Source organism: Prunus dulcis, chromosome 4, assembly GCF_902201215.1.
Source record: "Prunus dulcis chromosome 4, ALMONDv2, whole genome shotgun sequence".
In the NCBI taxonomy this organism is placed as follows: domain Eukaryota; kingdom Viridiplantae; phylum Streptophyta; class Magnoliopsida; order Rosales; family Rosaceae; genus Prunus; species Prunus dulcis.
The window spans coordinates 7,662,263-7,680,344 of NC_047653.1; the positions used below are offsets into that span (position 1 = coordinate 7,662,263).

An 18,082-nucleotide genomic window follows, 5' to 3' on the forward strand; every position below is an offset into this window, starting at 1 on the left:
GAACAGAAGGGGAACATTTTTGGATAAACATAACTATGAGCAAATGAGGAATCATGTAGGGCTGGAACAAGGTCCATGACATAAGATGTAGGGTTAGAACAAACCAAATGTTTGAGATTAGTGGTGACAAGAAACGAATGGTAATAGCAACCGGACCAAACGAGATAAATGAGGAATCATGTAATACAGCATCTATTTTACAACTCAGCAAAAGTAGAAGAAGGCAACCTCTAACCAAATTCAACCTGTAATGCAGCATTATAAATTAAGAAGATAATTTATTAAATGAAACAAGATTTTGTATATATTATCCTGACCTGTATAAGCTCACAAAATGTACCCTAGCTTCTTTGCCTCCACCACCACAAGAAGTAAATTGAACTCTTCAGGATCTCCCTATGTATATACAACCTTGTTTTTCAACAAAAACCATTATCTGCTATCTACCAATATATAATACAAATTTAATGCACAGTACATATACGTTACATAATCTACTGTATAGATTCATATCTGAAGTAGCTCATTAGCTAACCAAACCATCTTGTGGAAGCAAGAAACCATCTCGATGCAAAGTCCTCCTCACTGCTCGATAAAACTCCACCCATGAAGATGAGTACACATCCGCAGGACCCCACAAAAACGTCAGGTTAGGACTAGGAGGGCATGCTGCCACTAAATCTAACACTGATGCAGCTGGTTTGAGCTTCTGCGGGAAATTAAATGCCAAGTTATCGACCTTGTGTTCATATATTTTGCCTTTTCGATCTAGTTTATATCGCGAGGTGCCCTGAAACTGACCCTGTGCTTCCCATGGAACCCGAGGAACACCCTTCATGTTCCACCTTATCAATATCACATTCTCTGAAGGCTGCCAAATCCTATAAACCTCAAGTGAAATGTCACGGAACAGAATCTTTCCATGAAATCTCAATGCCCAGAAGATCAGTTTGTAATTCTCAATGCCAGTGAATGTATTCAAGGGATCCGTAAATGTTATATCATCCCTGAAAATCACCAAATTTCACAAATGAATCCTATCAAATATAACTCCACATTTTCAATAAAGGGTTTAACAATTACAGGAAACTCATCAAATTTCATAGAAGATTATAATCAAATTGCAATGTTTCTTTTTGGGAAAACGTGTTAAATTGGTATAGCTTTTGAGTACCATGTATTTCCTAAAAATATCAAATTTCTTAATGAAGTTTTAAACTTTCTGATAAATCAAGCACTATCAAAGAAAATTCAAGATACCCAAATGAGAAAATTACCTATAAATGTCATAATTAAGGTCTTTGGCGAAAATTAAAGGGACGTCTTCACGAAGAGTGCGTACAGCAACGCCAAGATTGACATAAAAGTCGTCTCTTTGCTGCTTATCCTGCGCAACCCTGGAGGTGTTAAGCTGTGCCCCTTCCAACAAAGTGGGTGTCTGCAGGCTGGCCAGAGGAGAGAGATGAGAGAAACAAAAGCTGGGTTTTGTCAGAGAAAGTGTCTGGTTCATGGGTTTTTCTTTTGATTTGGTTTGGAGGAGTAGAGAGGGAGAGAAATTTGGAAGAAGAAAAGCCATTGCCTTCTTTGTTATCCTTCAATTTGGAGTCTCAGTTTCAGCTTCTCATGTGAAAAGCTCTAGAGATAGAAAAAAGAAGGACGGTTTGTGTTCTGCGTATTGTGCTTGGTGTTTTGTGTATTGTGTGTATTGCTGGTTGGAACAGAATGAGCATTTGATTTTTGGCGTTGATATATGAGTGGTTTTGAACATGGCCATGAATATGTCTTTTGTTCTGATTGGAAAGTGCTTGAAAGTGGACCAGGTGAAAAACCCAAAACTTGTGGCTCTTGCACTCTTTCCCCCCCTCGACTTCGGTGTATTTCTTTGACATCAAAGACATGCAAAAATATCTTCTTGCTATGGAGCCCCTTTGTTCTCCTACAACTACAAGTGCTCTGTTGGCATCTAAAAACTTGATTTTCAACCTCTTTTTTCTTTTCAACTTTCAATTGTATCCTTATTCATTCGACATGGAAAAATGAAACCCTGAACTCTGAACTTCTCTAACTGATCCCTTTTGATAAATATTTTAAGTTAGAAGAAATAAGTATTTTCTACAAGGAGATTGTTGCACGTTTTATTCTTGAATATTCAATCCAAACTTATACTAGTATGAAGTCATGGTCAAAATACGTTGTTTCGTTTAAAAAATAAAAATGAAAGTAAATTTGGTCACTACACCCTTTAGTTTAGTAAGTAAACTAAAAGAAATCTTGCTTCAAAATCAAAAGCTTTCTCTCTCTCTCTCTATCTAAATGTAATTCATGGTTGGATACTAGGATAATGAGAATCGAAGAAAATAATGAAATCTTGGGATAAGACCAAATCTAAGTTAAGTTAGAAGTGTAATATTAAACAGATGTCAATCAGAGTCGGCTCATGCCTAATTGTCTGCCTCAGTTTGATTGGAAGTGTACATGGAATGGAAGGGTTACAACCATTTAGATAAGGCTGCTTTTTGGCTGCTTTTTTTTCTAAGGATGACAAAACAATGCAAAAGGTTAAAACCCCTTGCCAAGAATCTTCCATTCAGAAAGCACATTCCTTTTAGGATATACCCGCTTTGTTCCTTCTAATCCAATTTCTCATTGCTAGTGGGAATAGCGTAGTTGTTGAGCTATTTCATCTCTACTCATATAACAGAGATTGGAAACTTTCAGATAATCAATAAATATTTGTATAAACTTCCGTAATCGCTTGTAAAAATTTAAAAAAAAAAAATCAGTTTATCAATAGGCTGGCACCTCACTCTCTCACTTTTAACATTCGCCATGTGTTAGCGTTGGGAAAAGTTCTAGAAAAATCTTTATTGAACTATTGTTGTAATATTGTAATCGATTAGTTTTTTATTTTCTGGTTAATTGTAATTTATTTCTGTTTCTTTTGGTGTTTTTACAAACATAGGGGAAATTCATTTTCTCTGAGTTTCTCTTGTCATCAAATACTAGAAACCAGACATCATGTTAACAATTAAATGAATGAGTATTCTACCAACAACAAAAATGAATATTCTTGACAAGTTCCACTGCATGTACTCAATTTTCTTGGAAAATCAGTTAAAGAATGTTGGGTTTAAATCAAGGTCGATTGGGTTCAATTTCATTATTTAGGAGCAGTTGTTCTGTAAACTTCAACCAACCCATTAAATTCAGATGCGTGATCGTTCTCTAGAATTTCTAGATCCTGACATGAATGGGTGCTCACCAGTTTCTCCAGCCTGATCATAAATCACTGTCTCTGCATTTCTTTTCTCTTGTCCAGGTTTGGATGCCAATGGATATGAAATCCTAGTTTTCTAATGCAATTTGTTATCCAAGTAATTTAGAACCTGATCTTGGAAATCAGGTGGTCATAAATATCCCAACAATTACTACTGTCATTATTAACACTAAAACTTGCACAATACAACGGACTGATAGTTTGAAATAAAATACTTGAATATGGGAACATCTGAATGCATAAACCTTAGGAAAAAGGCAAATGTCAGAATCTCAACTCCCAAGAATCTCTCTTGGCAACGTACAGCACTGAAAACCCTATAGCAATAAGAGCATCAGAGACTCTAATTTGTTGCCTTATATGACCTCCCGCCTTGCGGCTAGGCGCCGATTTGTCGAAGACTTTAAGCAGTGAATTGAAAATTGGAAATTGGATCTATAACTTTGAATGTAGGAACATCTGAATGCATAAACCTTAAGAAAAGAAAGGCAAATGCCAGAATCTCAGTTCCCAGAATCGCTGTTGGCAACGTACAGCACTAATAACGCTATGGAAATAAGCGAATCAGAGACTCTAATTTGTTGCCTTTTTCATAGCAAATCCAACAAACCCAACACAAATCAATTGCTTGTTCGTTCATCTAAACACTTCAACAAAAACACCCATCTAAAAAAGACAACAACTTTACCCAAAATCAACACAAAATTTTCATCAATGAAAATAAGAAGGCTCAGAGTGTAAAGTTAAGTTGGCATCAACAAGCCCCAAAAAGATAGCTTTCATAGTTTGATGGTATACAGATTTAGTCATCACTGCCTCTTCTATACACCAGAAATTAAAAGAACAGGAAAACAGAGGAAAACAGAAAAATTCAGGAAGAGGCCTCAGAAGCTAGTGATAGAAACATCAAAGATTTTCTCAGATGGTACGGACAATATCAAAACATCACAGGCCAAATTTTATCAAACAGAACAAACACACAAAACAATTGCAAAGGTAGCAGAGAGGGGCTGAAAGATGGAGAGGCTGAGACCTGCGCTTAGCTGAGAAAACTTGGTTTGTTTGAAGCGAGGTCATGAGGTGTGTTTAAATAGTAGGGAGAAGAAACCATCAAAACCCTAGTGGTGTTAAATTACCATGATGTCCTTGGTTGGGATGGGTTGGGCTGGAGGTCAGTCCCATTTGGAATTGGGTTAAGGAACTTTTAGCCCATTTGATAAATTAGAGGCCCAATTCTTGTTTTAAGTAAAATTACTGCAACCCACATTAATCCAGCTACATATTTCTCATTTAAGTAGGGATTACTGACCTTACTATTTGTTTATTGATATTATCTCCACAAAATTGTTGAGTCTCGTTGTCGTGCAACTAGCTCAATTGGTTTAGAGCATTTATCTTGAACATTCTTGTTTGTATAAGTCAAGTGTCTTGAAGAATTAACCCAACCATCATGGGCGATTTTCTTTTTGTTTTCGGATGGTTGAATTAAAAGAATGAAAATATAGCATATTTTACTTAGTTGACACATTGGCCCTTGTTTTTAGTTCTCATGTTCCTAGCAACCTCTTAGACATGACAGTGTTGTGAGTTGTTGCCTTGTGAATAGAAGGGGATGAGTTGCTTAACAAACAATGAAGAGTTGCTTAACAAACAATGAAGAGTTGCTTAACCCAACCATCATGCAGCTGTTTGTTTGGACATTTTAATTAGGTCCGATCTGTTTTATGATTGGTTGCAAAAATTATTTGGGAAGATTAGCATAATTGGACTGAGTAGAACCCTATTGTACGTGGCTCATCACTTTAACATACACAAGCACAACGAAAAACAAAAGTGTTGAGGTTGCATCATCAGATAATGTAACTGGTTCCAAGACTAAAAGTTAAGGAACTAAAACCATAAGAAAGGTAATGCCATAAAGTTATAAAACATTTGGCGCACAAGCGAAGAGATGATAAAATGAAAGCACAATCAGCAGCTTATTTAAAAACTGTGTGCTCTGGAAAAGCCTGCTTGTAGCTCCACTACCACCCCATCATACATTGTTCTTGTGTTCTGGCCTGTGAGTAAACTCAAAATCGATATGCACAAAAGCCCGTTCGACTTCAGGGAGTTGCTCGAGCTTCTCCTGGAGAGTCTCACCAATGTTGTGTGCTTTGTTCAGAAGCATGTCTTCTGGCAAGACAATGTCAACCTCCACAAAGTAATGAGAGCCAAATGTGTACGCTCTCACTGTGTCAATGTGCCTGATCTCTTCATGGTGGTTCCATATCAAATAAGTTAACTTTGCTAAGAAGTCGGGCGGGGCTGTTCTTCCGATTAGCGAATGCACATTCTCCAAAACTGTCTTTGCCCATGTATTAATGGTATAGAGTGCTATCTGCAATGTGTTCAAGAATGAAACCAACGTTAATGAATAAACATAATAAATCATATCAGAGGGAGTGAAACTTGTTATGGTGATGAAAGGACTTACAACAATAGCACCAGTAGGATCAATCCACCAGAAAAACCGGACGGCTAAGACTGCTGCTGCTAAACCAACTGAATTAGTAATAACATCGAAAAAATGGTCTTGTGCATAGGCCCGTACAATTTCGTTTTTAAATCTGCGACAGTAGACCATGAGAACAAACTTCACTACTGTGACTGAGGCCATGATACCGATCATCCACATCTCTTCCGTAAATTTCATTTTTTCTGGCGGTGACTGCACCCAGAAAATGATACAACGGATATAGAAACAATATTAATTACAAAACAAGCAAAAAAATGAGAGCCACATAATGAGCCAATATATAGAATGACAAAATTTGGATATGCAGAAATAACGAATTTCAAACAGGATCATGAAATTATGACTTATAGTGAAAATCTAACTCTGTTAATTCCACGAGAAAAAATTTGACCAACATATTTAGATTCTGATTTTCATGATTGATGCTTGGCTGCCAGCATCAAGATATTGCAAGGAATCACCAGTTTAGGTTGAGTTTCTATAGAGGAACATATGGTTGAGTTTTGAAGTGTCAAAAATATTCTCTACACACTTAGTATAAGAACTATAGTTTAACCCTTGACTGAAAAGAGATGTTATGGCTTAACTAACATACAGTAAGTAAAATGTGAGGACGTCATTAAAAATTGTATTACAAAATGCAGCAATAAACTAAGAAACCATTCTCAAGTTGAAGTTTAAAATATCATTTCTTCCTTCCTTTGTTGCATACTGCCATACTGGTGTTATTTACTCACCCATACAGGGAAATAATACTATGTTAAACTCACTGATTCGGAGTCTGAAACCTGACCAGATTCCTTATTAGTCCAAATTTTTAAGTTGGAGTGGGGAAAAAAAAGGGTCACTTGCCTGTGAGATGAGTTCCCGAGCAGACTCAAGCAATATTTGCAGTCCAAGAGTTGCCATTACTGATGCAAAGACAATGATACCCTGTATGATCAAGCATAGTCAGTAGGGATATACAAAAAAGTGGAAACGGGCTAAAAGATAAGGACAACCAACTATTTTCAGAATTGACATGGTTAGAAAGCTTGATGACTTACCACTGGTTGCATACGTTTCTTCCCAATAGGATAGTGAAACTGGTTTGGATTTTTCATGGCATTGGCAGTGAACCACAAAATAAAGCCAGACAAGAGATCCAAGAGGGAATCCAATGTAGAGGCTATAACTGCCAATGATCTGCTCATAATTGAAGCATAAACTTTTGCTGCAAAAAGCACCAAATTAGCTATGTTTGATACATGTACTGCCATCCTCTCACTCTTTGCTAGCTGCTTCATTTGATCCTGAGAAGAAATGAATTCAAAACACAGGAGTTTAATTGGGAATTAGACATTGCAGGAAGTGCCATGGCATGAGAAACAATGACTGCATGAACGTCTTCTTGTTAACCAGGCTCATGTACTTAAATATTTGATGTAGAGAAAATAAATGAACGATAACGTTGAAATATTATAACATATAGCTCTGTTCTGTCAAACTAACGACAGTTCAATTTTTTCCCCTGTATTGCCAAAATAAGAATTCATTAAATTATCAAAAAAAAATTAAACGGGATTGGCTGCTAAAACTCAGGTAGCTTCTGCACCCTCTTCCTCAAAATTGAACTAAAATGCATCAAATTTTACAAACTTAAAATAAAGAATTATGAAAGCCAATCTGATTTCTACAAATCAATAAAACGAGTGGGAATATAGACATTTTGAACCAACCTCTGTAAGACTTCCTGGCAAACAACCCTCTTCAGTCATGGTCTCCATCTCAGTGAACCCCTCAAGAAGCCTTTCTTGTTGCTTGTAATATTCTTCAACCTTGTATTCTTTCTCTACGTTCAAAAAGCCCAAGAAAGTTAAATTCATGAAGCCTATGAAATTATGGAGTGAGAAGGAGAAAGGATGAAGGGCCAAAAAGATAATGGAAGTGTCCTGGATTATCATATACTGATGAAACCGTTGCAGGTAAATTCAGCAGAGGCACATAAAATTTAAGAAAACAACTAAGAAATCCAATCGAATATTAAACCTGCAAGCACTTCAATAACTTATCTTTTAGAGGCAATTAATATTGGAATGTTTGATGGAAAACATACTCCAACAAAGTTACTCAGTACCCTGAGTCAACATAACATACCAATAATTTTATACAGCAATCTTGTTCCATTTCCTGATCGAACACAAAATTATTCACCAGAAAGGTGTAAATTTCTTCAGCAAACTATACAAATTAGAATGGAACTCATGAAACGAGTTCAACATCAGTTTTTTCACTTGACTAGTAGAAATCTGGAATTAAAAAACTCCCAGACTTCTCTAAATGATAGCAAAATTTTGACCAATATTTTTATACTTTCGTTCTAAATAGCAAAAAGGACTGGTCTTTCAGGCCAGTCTAGAAGACAAGACTTCCTCAGACTGGAAATAAATTATTTGAGACGTGTGAATGAAGTTGAACACAACCATTTGCACACTCAAAATGACCAAGTACAACAAAAGACAAACTTCTGCAGATAAACACCAACTTTAGCACTGAAAAATTAATCACCCTTTAATTCATTCACTAAAGCTTTTTTAAACAAAAGATCTTCACTTTCAACAACATCCCGGTTTTTTATTTCTTCACACAATCGAATTCAAAACCCAACTCTTTAAAAAGCTTGGAACTTTCAACCACCACCCAAAAATCCTTTTCCTCTCGAACTTTTCTTTTAAGAAAAGAACGAACATAGTAAAATTGTGATGGTAACCCCAAGATTCAACCTTTACTTTATAACACCAACAGAAATATCAATATCATCAATAACACTTCAAATGCAGGGCAAAACAAACACATGGAGAAAGATGGGTAACAATAATAAAGATGAACAGAAGGCTTACTGGAGGTGCAGCAAAGGCGACGGAGAGAAAAACGACGCCGTCCGTTGTCATGGTCTGCAGTTGTTGCAGTGCTCTGCTGGGGTAGCCGAAACTCCTTCACATCGAGTCTCCACGAGGACCTTCCGGGTACGGCGTCATCTAGTGACACCAGAAGCGGTTCCATTCTGTTGTCACTGGGGCCTCCAGAACTGGGCGGACTGTTGTCCATTTTGCGCAAACAAAAACGTTTTTTTCTTTCTTTCTTGAATATATAAAAACGCTCTTGCGTATAGAAATCAAAACGTTTCTTGTAAACTGTTCGTGTGTGAATGTGTCTCTTTTGGTTTTGGGAGACGCATAAAGTTTCTCTCTTCTCCGGAATGCCAACTTACAGTTTATAACCACCTCCGCTCAAGACGTGGAGAGAACTATGAATTTCTGATATTTACAGTCTTTTTTAAATATTGCTGCTACAGGTATCTATCTATCTTTTTTTAATTATCATATATCTATCCATATTTTTTTATATATCTTTTTTTTTTTTACCCAAGTTAGAAGAGAGAATGGCAAAACTCACACACACAAGTACTATAGAGGCTTGAATCCAAGACCACCACTTAGGAGCGCACCAAAGGTCTGGGCCAGTCTAAACTAACACCTTTTTGTTTTTCTATCTATATATAGCGGCAGAGAATAATGAACATATATATATATATATATTCAAAATATCACAAAATACTCATAATTAATGAAGATAATTAAAAATAAATAAAACTATTCATTAAACAAGAACTAGCCTCCCTGCACGCGCTTTCGCGCCTGCAAGAGGCTTTTTTTAAAAAAAATTTAAATTTATTTTAGAATTAAAAAAGAATTTAATATTATTTTAATATTATTTTTAACTGAAAACAAGATGAGAACACGGGTCCTATTTTTATAGAACACAGGTCCTATTTTTATAGAACACAACTAAACTTACTTTATGTTTCTTAAGAAAAGTAAGATATAAAAAATTCCCAAGAAAATAAAAAAGGTTAAAATGTTAAAGCTCAAAAAGGAAAGAATAGAATATTTGATTTTGTGGGTGACGGTGAAATGAATACGTGTGTCATATGTGAATTTTCCTCCTTAGTATGTTTGCAGTTGTGTGCCATTTTCAGAGTTGTCTAACGAAGCTTCCCTTTGTCAATGGCCAAAGTCCTAACAAAAGCCACTTTCAGAAGGAATAAGTTTTTCGGTGAATCGCTTTTGCATAGTCCCCCACACACCCAAAAAAAAAGAAAAAAAAGGGAAACAATCTTTCCTTCCCTCTCAAGTTATATTACAAGTACATATTTCATTTAGATACGACTCTAGGTCAGGGTCGGGTGATGATGTTTGATTGACAAGAAATCTCCCATTATCACAATTCGGCCAATGCCATTATCACAATATGCTCACAAGTAAGCAACCACTTACCGTAAAAAGAATGCTCTAATAATTAGAGAGATCCATTACATATACGCCATGCGGCCTACTTGTTTGGTATTCGGCACTGTTTCAGGTGGCATGACTTTATACATGAAGGTCACAAAGGTCGGCAGTCTCCATAAACATGTCGTTGTGAAGAGACATAATGAGAGAGATGAGAGAAAGGATGGGAGTCAGGGAAGGCGGAGACGGAGATGGAGGGTGGGGCGGTGCCGGCGATGGACGGTAGGGGACTTTGAAATTTCTCATGTTTAATTTGTTTAGTATATTCACGCATGGAACATATATTCACTCTTGGCATTGTCAGCATGGGTTTCTGTAGCCACTTGTTGACTCCTCATGACTTGAGATGCCCATTAATCTAATTCATGGAAAACATAAAAGAAGAAAATAAAAAACACAGCACCACAAAAATTTATGCAACCAATCTATCTGCATTGCAATTTTTGTCAGTATCTTTCAATTTCGGAATCCCAAGTGTTTATATTCTAGGTGAAGACAATATATGGTTGATTATTATTATTTTTTTTTTAACCTGAATTTCGAATCTGACACTATTAGTTTGTAAATCAATATTTTTTTTTTATTAGGATAAACTTCGTCGGCAATATATGATTGATTATCAAGTTAATATATTTACTATGATAATAATAAAATTTGTGGATGTTACTGTTTTTTGTTTTTTTTTTTCTTGGTCCGATATTTTGAGTTGTTGGCTTCATCTCCAATAAAAATACCATGAATAAAACGTAGCGTATATATAATGGATATGCTCTGATATTGGGATTTTCATTTTCGAGCGACTTGGTCAAGTAATGGGATTGGACATATTTATACATTGCTTTACGAAAGCATTATTTAAATTAATCATGGTATATTGTAATTTTCAAGATAACTTGTATGGTGGTTGCTGCTTTTGTAGGCACACATAGCTCTTGGACAGCTATATATAGGCCAGCCTAAATTGCTGTAGTTGATATCTAGAAAATATAAATATATAAAGGCTTATTTTGCATTGTACTTTATTAATTCAAACCATATATTTTGTAGATATTCATTCAAAAATTATCTCTATAAAAAATACTTGAATCCAATATCATTTAACTATTTAATTAAATTATTAAAATTTAAGTACTTTCTTAAAGCACCGTCTTCATTGATTTTGTTGATCTCAATTAGATGTATTAATATTTTTTAATTTGTCTGATTTTTTTGCAATGATGATCTATGAATAAATACTTGAAAAATAGACGGTATGGATCGGTGAAAAAAAAATCATACAGTATCCTGAAGGGTGTCCCTCAAATAAAATTATTTAAAAAATTCCTCTATAAAAATAGACTATATATATATTAATTAATCAACTAGAAAAACAAAATATTGCTTGCCTGCAATGGGATGCGATATTCAAATAATTCATAGGAACAATCCAAGAGGTTAGTGGAAAACCTTGAGATGATCTTAAACAACGAGAGATGTTTTCCACTTGGAAAAAAAAGTAAGGTTTAGATGAGATGCAGCCAAAGCCCGACAATTATAAAGTTTTTGGTGATCGAAAGAATATTATATAGTAATGGTTGAAGATTATCTCATATCCCATTTACATGGCTGGGTAGGCAAAAGTTGGCCGATCCTTCGATAAAGATTCAATCATGCAGACGCCCAAATTAATATGTTATTTGTTAGTGTCACACTTTTTCAATCTGGATGCCTCGTCATACTCAAATAATTGGTCAAAAATAGGGAATTATATTAAGCGATTTCTAAGTATAGGGGTTTCCTACTCAAATATTTGAACCATTTTTTCCCTCTCGTTTATTATGATTTTTCTTTTCATTTTTTGTGTGGAAGTTTATTATTGATTTTGAAAATATTTTTCGGGATAAGTCTATCTTAATAATTTTTTGTCGATATAGACTTACTTAACAAATTTGCTTTTATGTCGACAAACGTTCGACGGGATAGATTTATGCCCGTTTTAAAATTTAATTTTATAAACTTTCTTTGAGCACGAGACTCCTCCTTTCTTGAGAATATCATGTACTCCAATTTGGCAAAAGCAATGGGAATATGATGTCCAACCACCCACTAAACAGTGGCATTACCTAATTGAGGGGAAAGCACACATGAGATATCCCGTCTGTATTTGTCAGGAGTTGATGTCCACATTGGTTCATTTAGATTAGAATTATAAACCCTAGTCAACTGTAAGTGTATGTGAAGTTGGCTCAAGAATGTAGACTCTAGAGTGACCTCATTTAGTGTTTTTTTAAATATATATATAAGCGATGTTAAAGAATGAGTAATCGTATCTAAAATCTTAAATATAGAGTTAAATATTCTTAACCAATTAAACTATAATTCCTTTGCGATTTCGTTTAGTATTTAAGTATAACATGGCAAAAGTCTACTACGTGTAGCACATAGTTTTATGGTTTTCCTAAAAGCCTAATGTTTGGAATTCGATAAAAACTTAAGGGGTAAGTGATGGGCTCATAATTCCATATGTTTTTAGCCATTTGATGTGACAAATATCAAATCAAATGGGTGATCATTTGTTCTTCTATAATGCAGAAGCGAATGAGTGTGAATGTTTACCCATTTGCAAGGGGCATAATATATGGCACCCGATCAAGCGCCATGATTGACTTGCTTCCCACTAGAAAAGTTTAAACAAGAAAATGGCGAAACCTGCAACATAAGTGAAGGATACTGTGAGAACCTGTAAAATATATATATATATATAATAATTATTTATATTACATATTAATTATTTATTAATATGAATTTTTCTTATTTAAATATTTATAGTGAAGACTTGTATGTTATTAAATCTTAAGCCTAGTATGAGATTATCCCTTTAGTTGAAAGATGACACCATTCTTGTTATCCACGTGTAGAGACTTAGAATTGGTTTTAATCAAATCATCATTGTCATGCCACCTTACATGCTAGTAACAAGTGATGTTGTGATGGGGATCAGTCACATTATTCTCTTAAGCAAGATGAAGAACGTGTGTGTTTGTCTTGCAATATTTCATACTTATCATGGTGAGTGGGTTATGTAATATGTTCTAAAAGTTATTATTTTGTGATAAATGTGAAAATCATGGGTTTATTCTATTTACAAATCTCTCTCTATTTTCAAGTCAAGCATATCTAATTTGTGCAATATTTCACACAATATATATTATTTGGAGTTTTTGTGAAGTATGTATTATTCATGGAACATGAGAAACTTTAGTGACGGGGTATCCAAAGGATAAATGTACCAGACGGGGACATAGGGTAGTGAGGCCGATAGGGGTCACGTACTGGGTACAATTTGTGAAGGATAACCAATATATGAAGTAATGATGCGATATGATTTGGATTATGTATCTTTTTATTATATTTTTCTACAGTGTGTATAATGACATTGTTTGACTGGCATATTACATAATCTACTCACTGAGCGGTGGTTTGCTCATCCCTCTCCTTTTTTTTTTTTTTCCAGATCAATTAGTGAGCAAGACAAAACCGAAACCAAAGAATTTGGATTATTTTAGAGTGATAAAATTTAATTGTTTATATCTTGTACACTTGTAAGATTATTATCATTTTTTTTTCATATATATAATGGTAATGTATTTTAACTAAATTTTCAGTTTATTTATTTATTTATTTCAATTCACGCATCCAGATTTTAAAATATTCTTTATTTTTAAATCGGATCGTGTGACAGATACATTAAGGCCAATTGAAGAAACTAGATAAGGTCACACAAGCTTTACATACTGATGATCAGCCACAATCCAAACACAACATTGCACGGGAAAGCCAATTATTTGGACATTTTGTGACACATTAAACATGATGAAACCCAAAAAGTACTAATTAAATGTCATTAAACTTTTTGCTCCCGAACTTACTTCAACATTAAACGGGAGTGTGTCGGTTTCTTCTTCTTCTATTTTTCTTATTAAAAAAAAAAAGAAAAAAAAAAAGAGTATTACTAAACAATATCTATTTCTTGACCCAAAAAAAAAAAAAACAATAGCTATTTGGGCATTGAGGTGCGTTGTGATCTATGCCTGAATATAAGGCTTGCGGCTTTTATGCTGAAATCTTTTTTGTCTTTTGTAGTTATATTTGGAGATACACTTTGGGCGCTTGTTGTTTTCGGTGGGTTTCCTCCTTATTTGGATTAACTCTTTGAAGTCCTTTGAATTATAAATGCATTATCACCTTTATCTCAAGAAACCAATAGCTATTTCATCGTCTATAAGTAGATTACATAATATTATATTAAATATTTGTTATTTCATTAAAATGCTAATTACTTATAACCCTTAATAATAGTATAGATACAGTTAAATATTTGGACATAAATGATGTTTTTCGTTTTTTAGAATATATTATGTATTTCTAAGTAGTGACGGATTTAAAGATCAAATGCAATCTGAATTCATTAAATTTTTTTGCCACAGAAATAATTAATTGTTTTTGCCCCGGAGCCTAATAGCCCACCCCAGCCTTCTCAGCCGGGCCTGCTCGAGAAATGGTTTCAGTCTCTTCAATGGCCCATGTTTCATTCCAGCCCACCCGTAAACCCAGCCTTAACCCCCTTCTTTTCTTACCTTCTGATAATTCACAGTTCACATTGCTTCACCAGCTGCGCCACTGCCAGCCGTCCCATCCCGCTTCTCTTTTCTCTGTCATTTGAGCTGTCTTTTATTACAGGTAATGCCTCTATCGACTCTGTGTCCATTTAAGGTTTTGTTGATTCACTTTTTAATTTTGTATTTGTGTTTTGATTTCTGTCAGTTTTGATTTTGATTTGGGTTTTTAGATTAAGTCATGTTTGTTATGATTGATTGGCTGGATGGATATGTTACTGGTTAGCTTGGAGCTATAAGCCTCTACTTATCTGCTTGTGTTTTCTAGTTCTTTAAATTGAGGTTTCTCTGCTATTGCATGATACTTTATCTGGGAGTTTTGTGCATTTAGTTTTCATTGGTATGCTTCACCAGATTTTGGTTACTGGGCGTTTTTTTTAATAACAGAATTTGGGTTCTTCATTTTTATTATTCTTATTTTGACTTTTCTTTCTTCTTCTGTCAAGTCCATACAAATACTATCTGTCAAATTGTTTGTTTTACATTTTATTGGAATTCAGTACTTGAACAAAAAGTATCATTCAACTTTCATGTACAATCAGGTTTTAGGTGAATTAAGGTCTATTCAAATTTGAGATTGAAAAAAAATAAGCTGCTTTAGCCTAAATTGCCAAAGGAAATGGCTGGTGGTCTGAAAGATGATGATACGGAAGAGTTTAAGGGTCTTCGAATCACCTCACTTGACGATGAAAGCGATGAAGAAGAAGAACAAAATGAACAAGATATTGTTATTGATGAAGACGATGAAGAAGAAGAAGACGAAGAAGCAAGAAACTCTGTGGTTTTAGGTTTTGTGAAAATGCCTAAGACAGCCCGCTCTCTTCTTCGCCATTTCTTCCCTTCCAAGGCTGGAGGCGTTCCTGTATGCTATTAAACCCTTCAATTTATGTTTACTTACGGTTCAGACTTCTCTTTAATGGTGTTTTTTCTTTTTCATATAGGCTTGGTTGGATCCAGAAAATTTGCCATCCGGAAGATCTTGTTTTTGTGACATATGTGATGAACCTTTGCAGTTTGTGCTTCAGGTGAGTGATGATATTAGAATTTCGTTGATAAAATTCTATCTATATTTTGCCCTTTTTAAGCAATAAAAAGATGAATGGTTGTGATATTTAGTCTTTCTGATTATTGGGCTACAAGGTGTATGCACCAGAGGAGAAGCAATCTGCATTTCATCGAACGTTGTTTGTTTTTATGTGTACATCAATGGTGTGTCTTCGTCGAGATCAACATGAACAATGGAAATGCCATCAGGACAAGCCTTCTAGAAGGTATTGTTCTTCCTATTTTGTCTATAACCAAAGGGTTTTTAGTTTCTGTTTCTGATTATGTTATGTTTTTTTTTTTCCTGAAGTGTGAAGGTTTTCCGCTGCCAATTACCGCGTGATAATCCTTTCTACTCAAGTGAGCCACCAAAGAAGGATAGTACAGACCCGCCTCTTAAGGCTGGAGGTAGCATCTTGTTTAACTTTGCATTTAAAGTTGCTAGCTTTTGACCTTTGAATTATTGCTTGATTGTTTAACATACAACCTTGCTTAGATATATTCACTAAGCAGTCTTTACGTATTTAACATGTTCTGCCATGTAAGGGCTCTTTTGATGATCTTTTCCTATTGGTCTAGCTGCACTCTGTAATTGGTGTGGCAGCTGGAAAGGGATTAAACGCTGTACAGGTTGCAGAAGAGCACTTTATTGCTCAGAGAAACATTGGGTAATTTGATTTGTTAGGTTTCTGCTATGTCTTTTTTTTTCGCTTTCAAATAGCAACAGCCATCCCTAGAGATTTCCAAATTTTTTCTTTGATTTGTAGGTCAAGCATTCTCGGACTGGTCATGAACATGATTGTCAACGATTGAGGATAAGTTCTCAGTTGGCTGACAGTAGCTCTGATGAAACCACACCTGCAGTACTTCTAAAAGGCACAGCTCGTTTTCCTTGTTATAGGAATAGAATAGGACTTTCTGAGAACCTGTATTTATGTATTTTTCATTTGTGAGCAGTTGCAAGCAACAATGTATGGCCAGAGTACAAAATTATACAGGAGTCTGAAAGTTCATACGAGACAGATATGCCTGATGATAATGTATGCACTAATTCCTTGGTGTCTAGTAACCAGACAGATGATGCACTAATGTCAATAGCAGAGAATTTCGAGGTATTAATTTTTTTTTATCTCACAGTCTAACATTTATGTTATCTTTCTGTAGGCAGAAATGAAAGTTGTGTTCTCCACTTTTCTTCTTTTCTTTTTACCCCTGCTAGAAGAAAATTCATGTTTAATTGCTTAAACTCTTACATGTTTATACCCCTGTAAAAGGGTGATGATGACAGAAAGAGCTGGGCTTCATTCCATGAGCGCATAGCCCTTGCACCTGAGCAAGTATTGAGGTTATTTATATTTTCAATAAATCATAATCACTCCTTTCCTACACCTCATTTTACTTTACAAATTATGGATCAATTACTTTTTTTTGTTTCCACTTAATAGGTATTGTAGAATTCCTGGTGCAAAACCCTTATGGCCCGTGTCAAGTGGCCGTCCATCCAAGGCTGATATTCCTAAATGCAGTTATTGTGCCGGTCCATTGTGTTTTGAATTTCAGGTATTGGATCATGAATGTGATCTTGACAATTTTTTGTCATGGTTAAAGCCCAACTCAAAGTTTCTGCATTTTAATTTCTTTATGCTCGCAGTTGCCATTTTCTTTCTAGTCGGTTTTTGACCGTATGTATTTTGTATGGCTTCAGATTATGCCACAGTTGCTATTTTACTTTAATGTGAAGAATGACGTGGACTCTCTTGATTGGGCTACAATTGCTGTTTATACATGTGAAGCCTCCTGTGATGCAAGTGTGGCTTACAAAGAAGAATTCGCATGGGTTCAACTTTCTTAGTCATTTGGTTCCTTGCCAGATACTTTGTACCGCTAGATTAGGAGATATAGCTGTTCAAGTCTTGATATTGAATCAAGAATTGAGAAAATCGGAAAGATAAGATTTTGATCGTGAAGAATTGTCACAGTTGTTTTGTTTTATGATTCGGAATGATGAGATTTTGATAATGTACCTCCACCATTTCGCACGCACCTATATTCCTGCATTCAACCACAATTTTGTGTTTGCTTGTTAGAAGTGAAATAGACAGTTTTGTGTATGCCTTAGGGTTTGGATTCTTCTATTAAAAGTTAGTTTTCCCCTTCTCTTTTCTCATATCCTTCTCTCATCTCCTATCATTCTCTCCTCCCTCCAGCCATGTTAAAAGTCGTGATGCTCGTGGCTTGAACACTGACCAGCGGTGTT

At 35.2% G+C, this 18,082-nt stretch overlaps 3 protein-coding genes and 2 non-coding genes across 6 annotated transcripts; 1 reads left to right on the forward strand and 4 right to left on the reverse strand.

The window, feature by feature from the left end:
- Window positions 1–231: 231 nt before the first annotated feature.
- On the reverse strand, window positions 232–1,926 carry LOC117624604. The gene is made up of 2 exons (XM_034355953.1): window positions 1,278–1,926; window positions 232–1,007 (listed from the first exon to the last, which is right to left on the reverse strand). The coding sequence occupies exons 1-2, from the start codon at window positions 1,574–1,576 to the stop codon at window positions 527–529; spliced, it is 780 nt and encodes a 259-aa protein (XP_034211844.1). The 5' UTR covers window positions 1,577–1,926; the 3' UTR covers window positions 232–526.
- Window positions 1,927–4,003: 2,077 nt separating this feature from the next.
- LOC117626837 lies at window positions 4,004–4,095 on the reverse strand. Its single transcript, XR_004585656.1, has one exon. It is a non-coding gene; the product is annotated as a small nucleolar RNA snoR116 (small nucleolar RNA).
- Window positions 4,096–4,156: 61 nt separating this feature from the next.
- Window positions 4,157–4,231, reverse strand: LOC117626838. Its single transcript, XR_004585657.1, has one exon. It is a non-coding gene; the product is annotated as a small nucleolar RNA snoR117 (small nucleolar RNA).
- Window positions 4,232–5,100: 869 nt separating this feature from the next.
- On the reverse strand, window positions 5,101–9,132 carry LOC117626265 (metal tolerance protein 10). Of its 2 annotated transcripts, none has more exons than XM_034357937.1 (6): window positions 8,675–9,132; window positions 7,514–7,626; window positions 6,842–7,087; window positions 6,648–6,728; window positions 5,754–5,987; window positions 5,101–5,657 (listed from the first exon to the last, which is right to left on the reverse strand). In XM_034357937.1, exons 1-6 carry the CDS (start codon window positions 8,880–8,882, stop codon window positions 5,313–5,315), a joined length of 1,227 nt encoding a protein of 408 aa, XP_034213828.1. In that variant the 5' UTR covers window positions 8,883–9,132; the 3' UTR covers window positions 5,101–5,312. The 2 variants fall into 2 exon arrangements, with proteins under 2 accessions (XP_034213828.1, XP_034213829.1); XM_034357938.1 differs by lacking the exon at window positions 8,675–9,132 and adding an exon at window positions 7,932–8,358.
- A 5,627-nt stretch (window positions 9,133–14,759) lies between these two features.
- LOC117624691 (programmed cell death protein 2) lies at window positions 14,760–17,864 on the forward strand. The gene is made up of 11 exons (XM_034356095.1): window positions 14,760–14,845; window positions 15,324–15,643; window positions 15,723–15,806; window positions 15,922–16,052; window positions 16,136–16,233; window positions 16,405–16,493; window positions 16,593–16,701; window positions 16,783–16,937; window positions 17,100–17,170; window positions 17,271–17,385; window positions 17,531–17,864. The coding sequence occupies exons 2-11, from the start codon at window positions 15,401–15,403 to the stop codon at window positions 17,675–17,677; spliced, it is 1,242 nt and encodes a 413-aa protein (XP_034211986.1). The 5' UTR covers window positions 14,760–14,845; window positions 15,324–15,400; the 3' UTR covers window positions 17,678–17,864.
- Window positions 17,865–18,082: the final 218 nt, after the last annotated feature.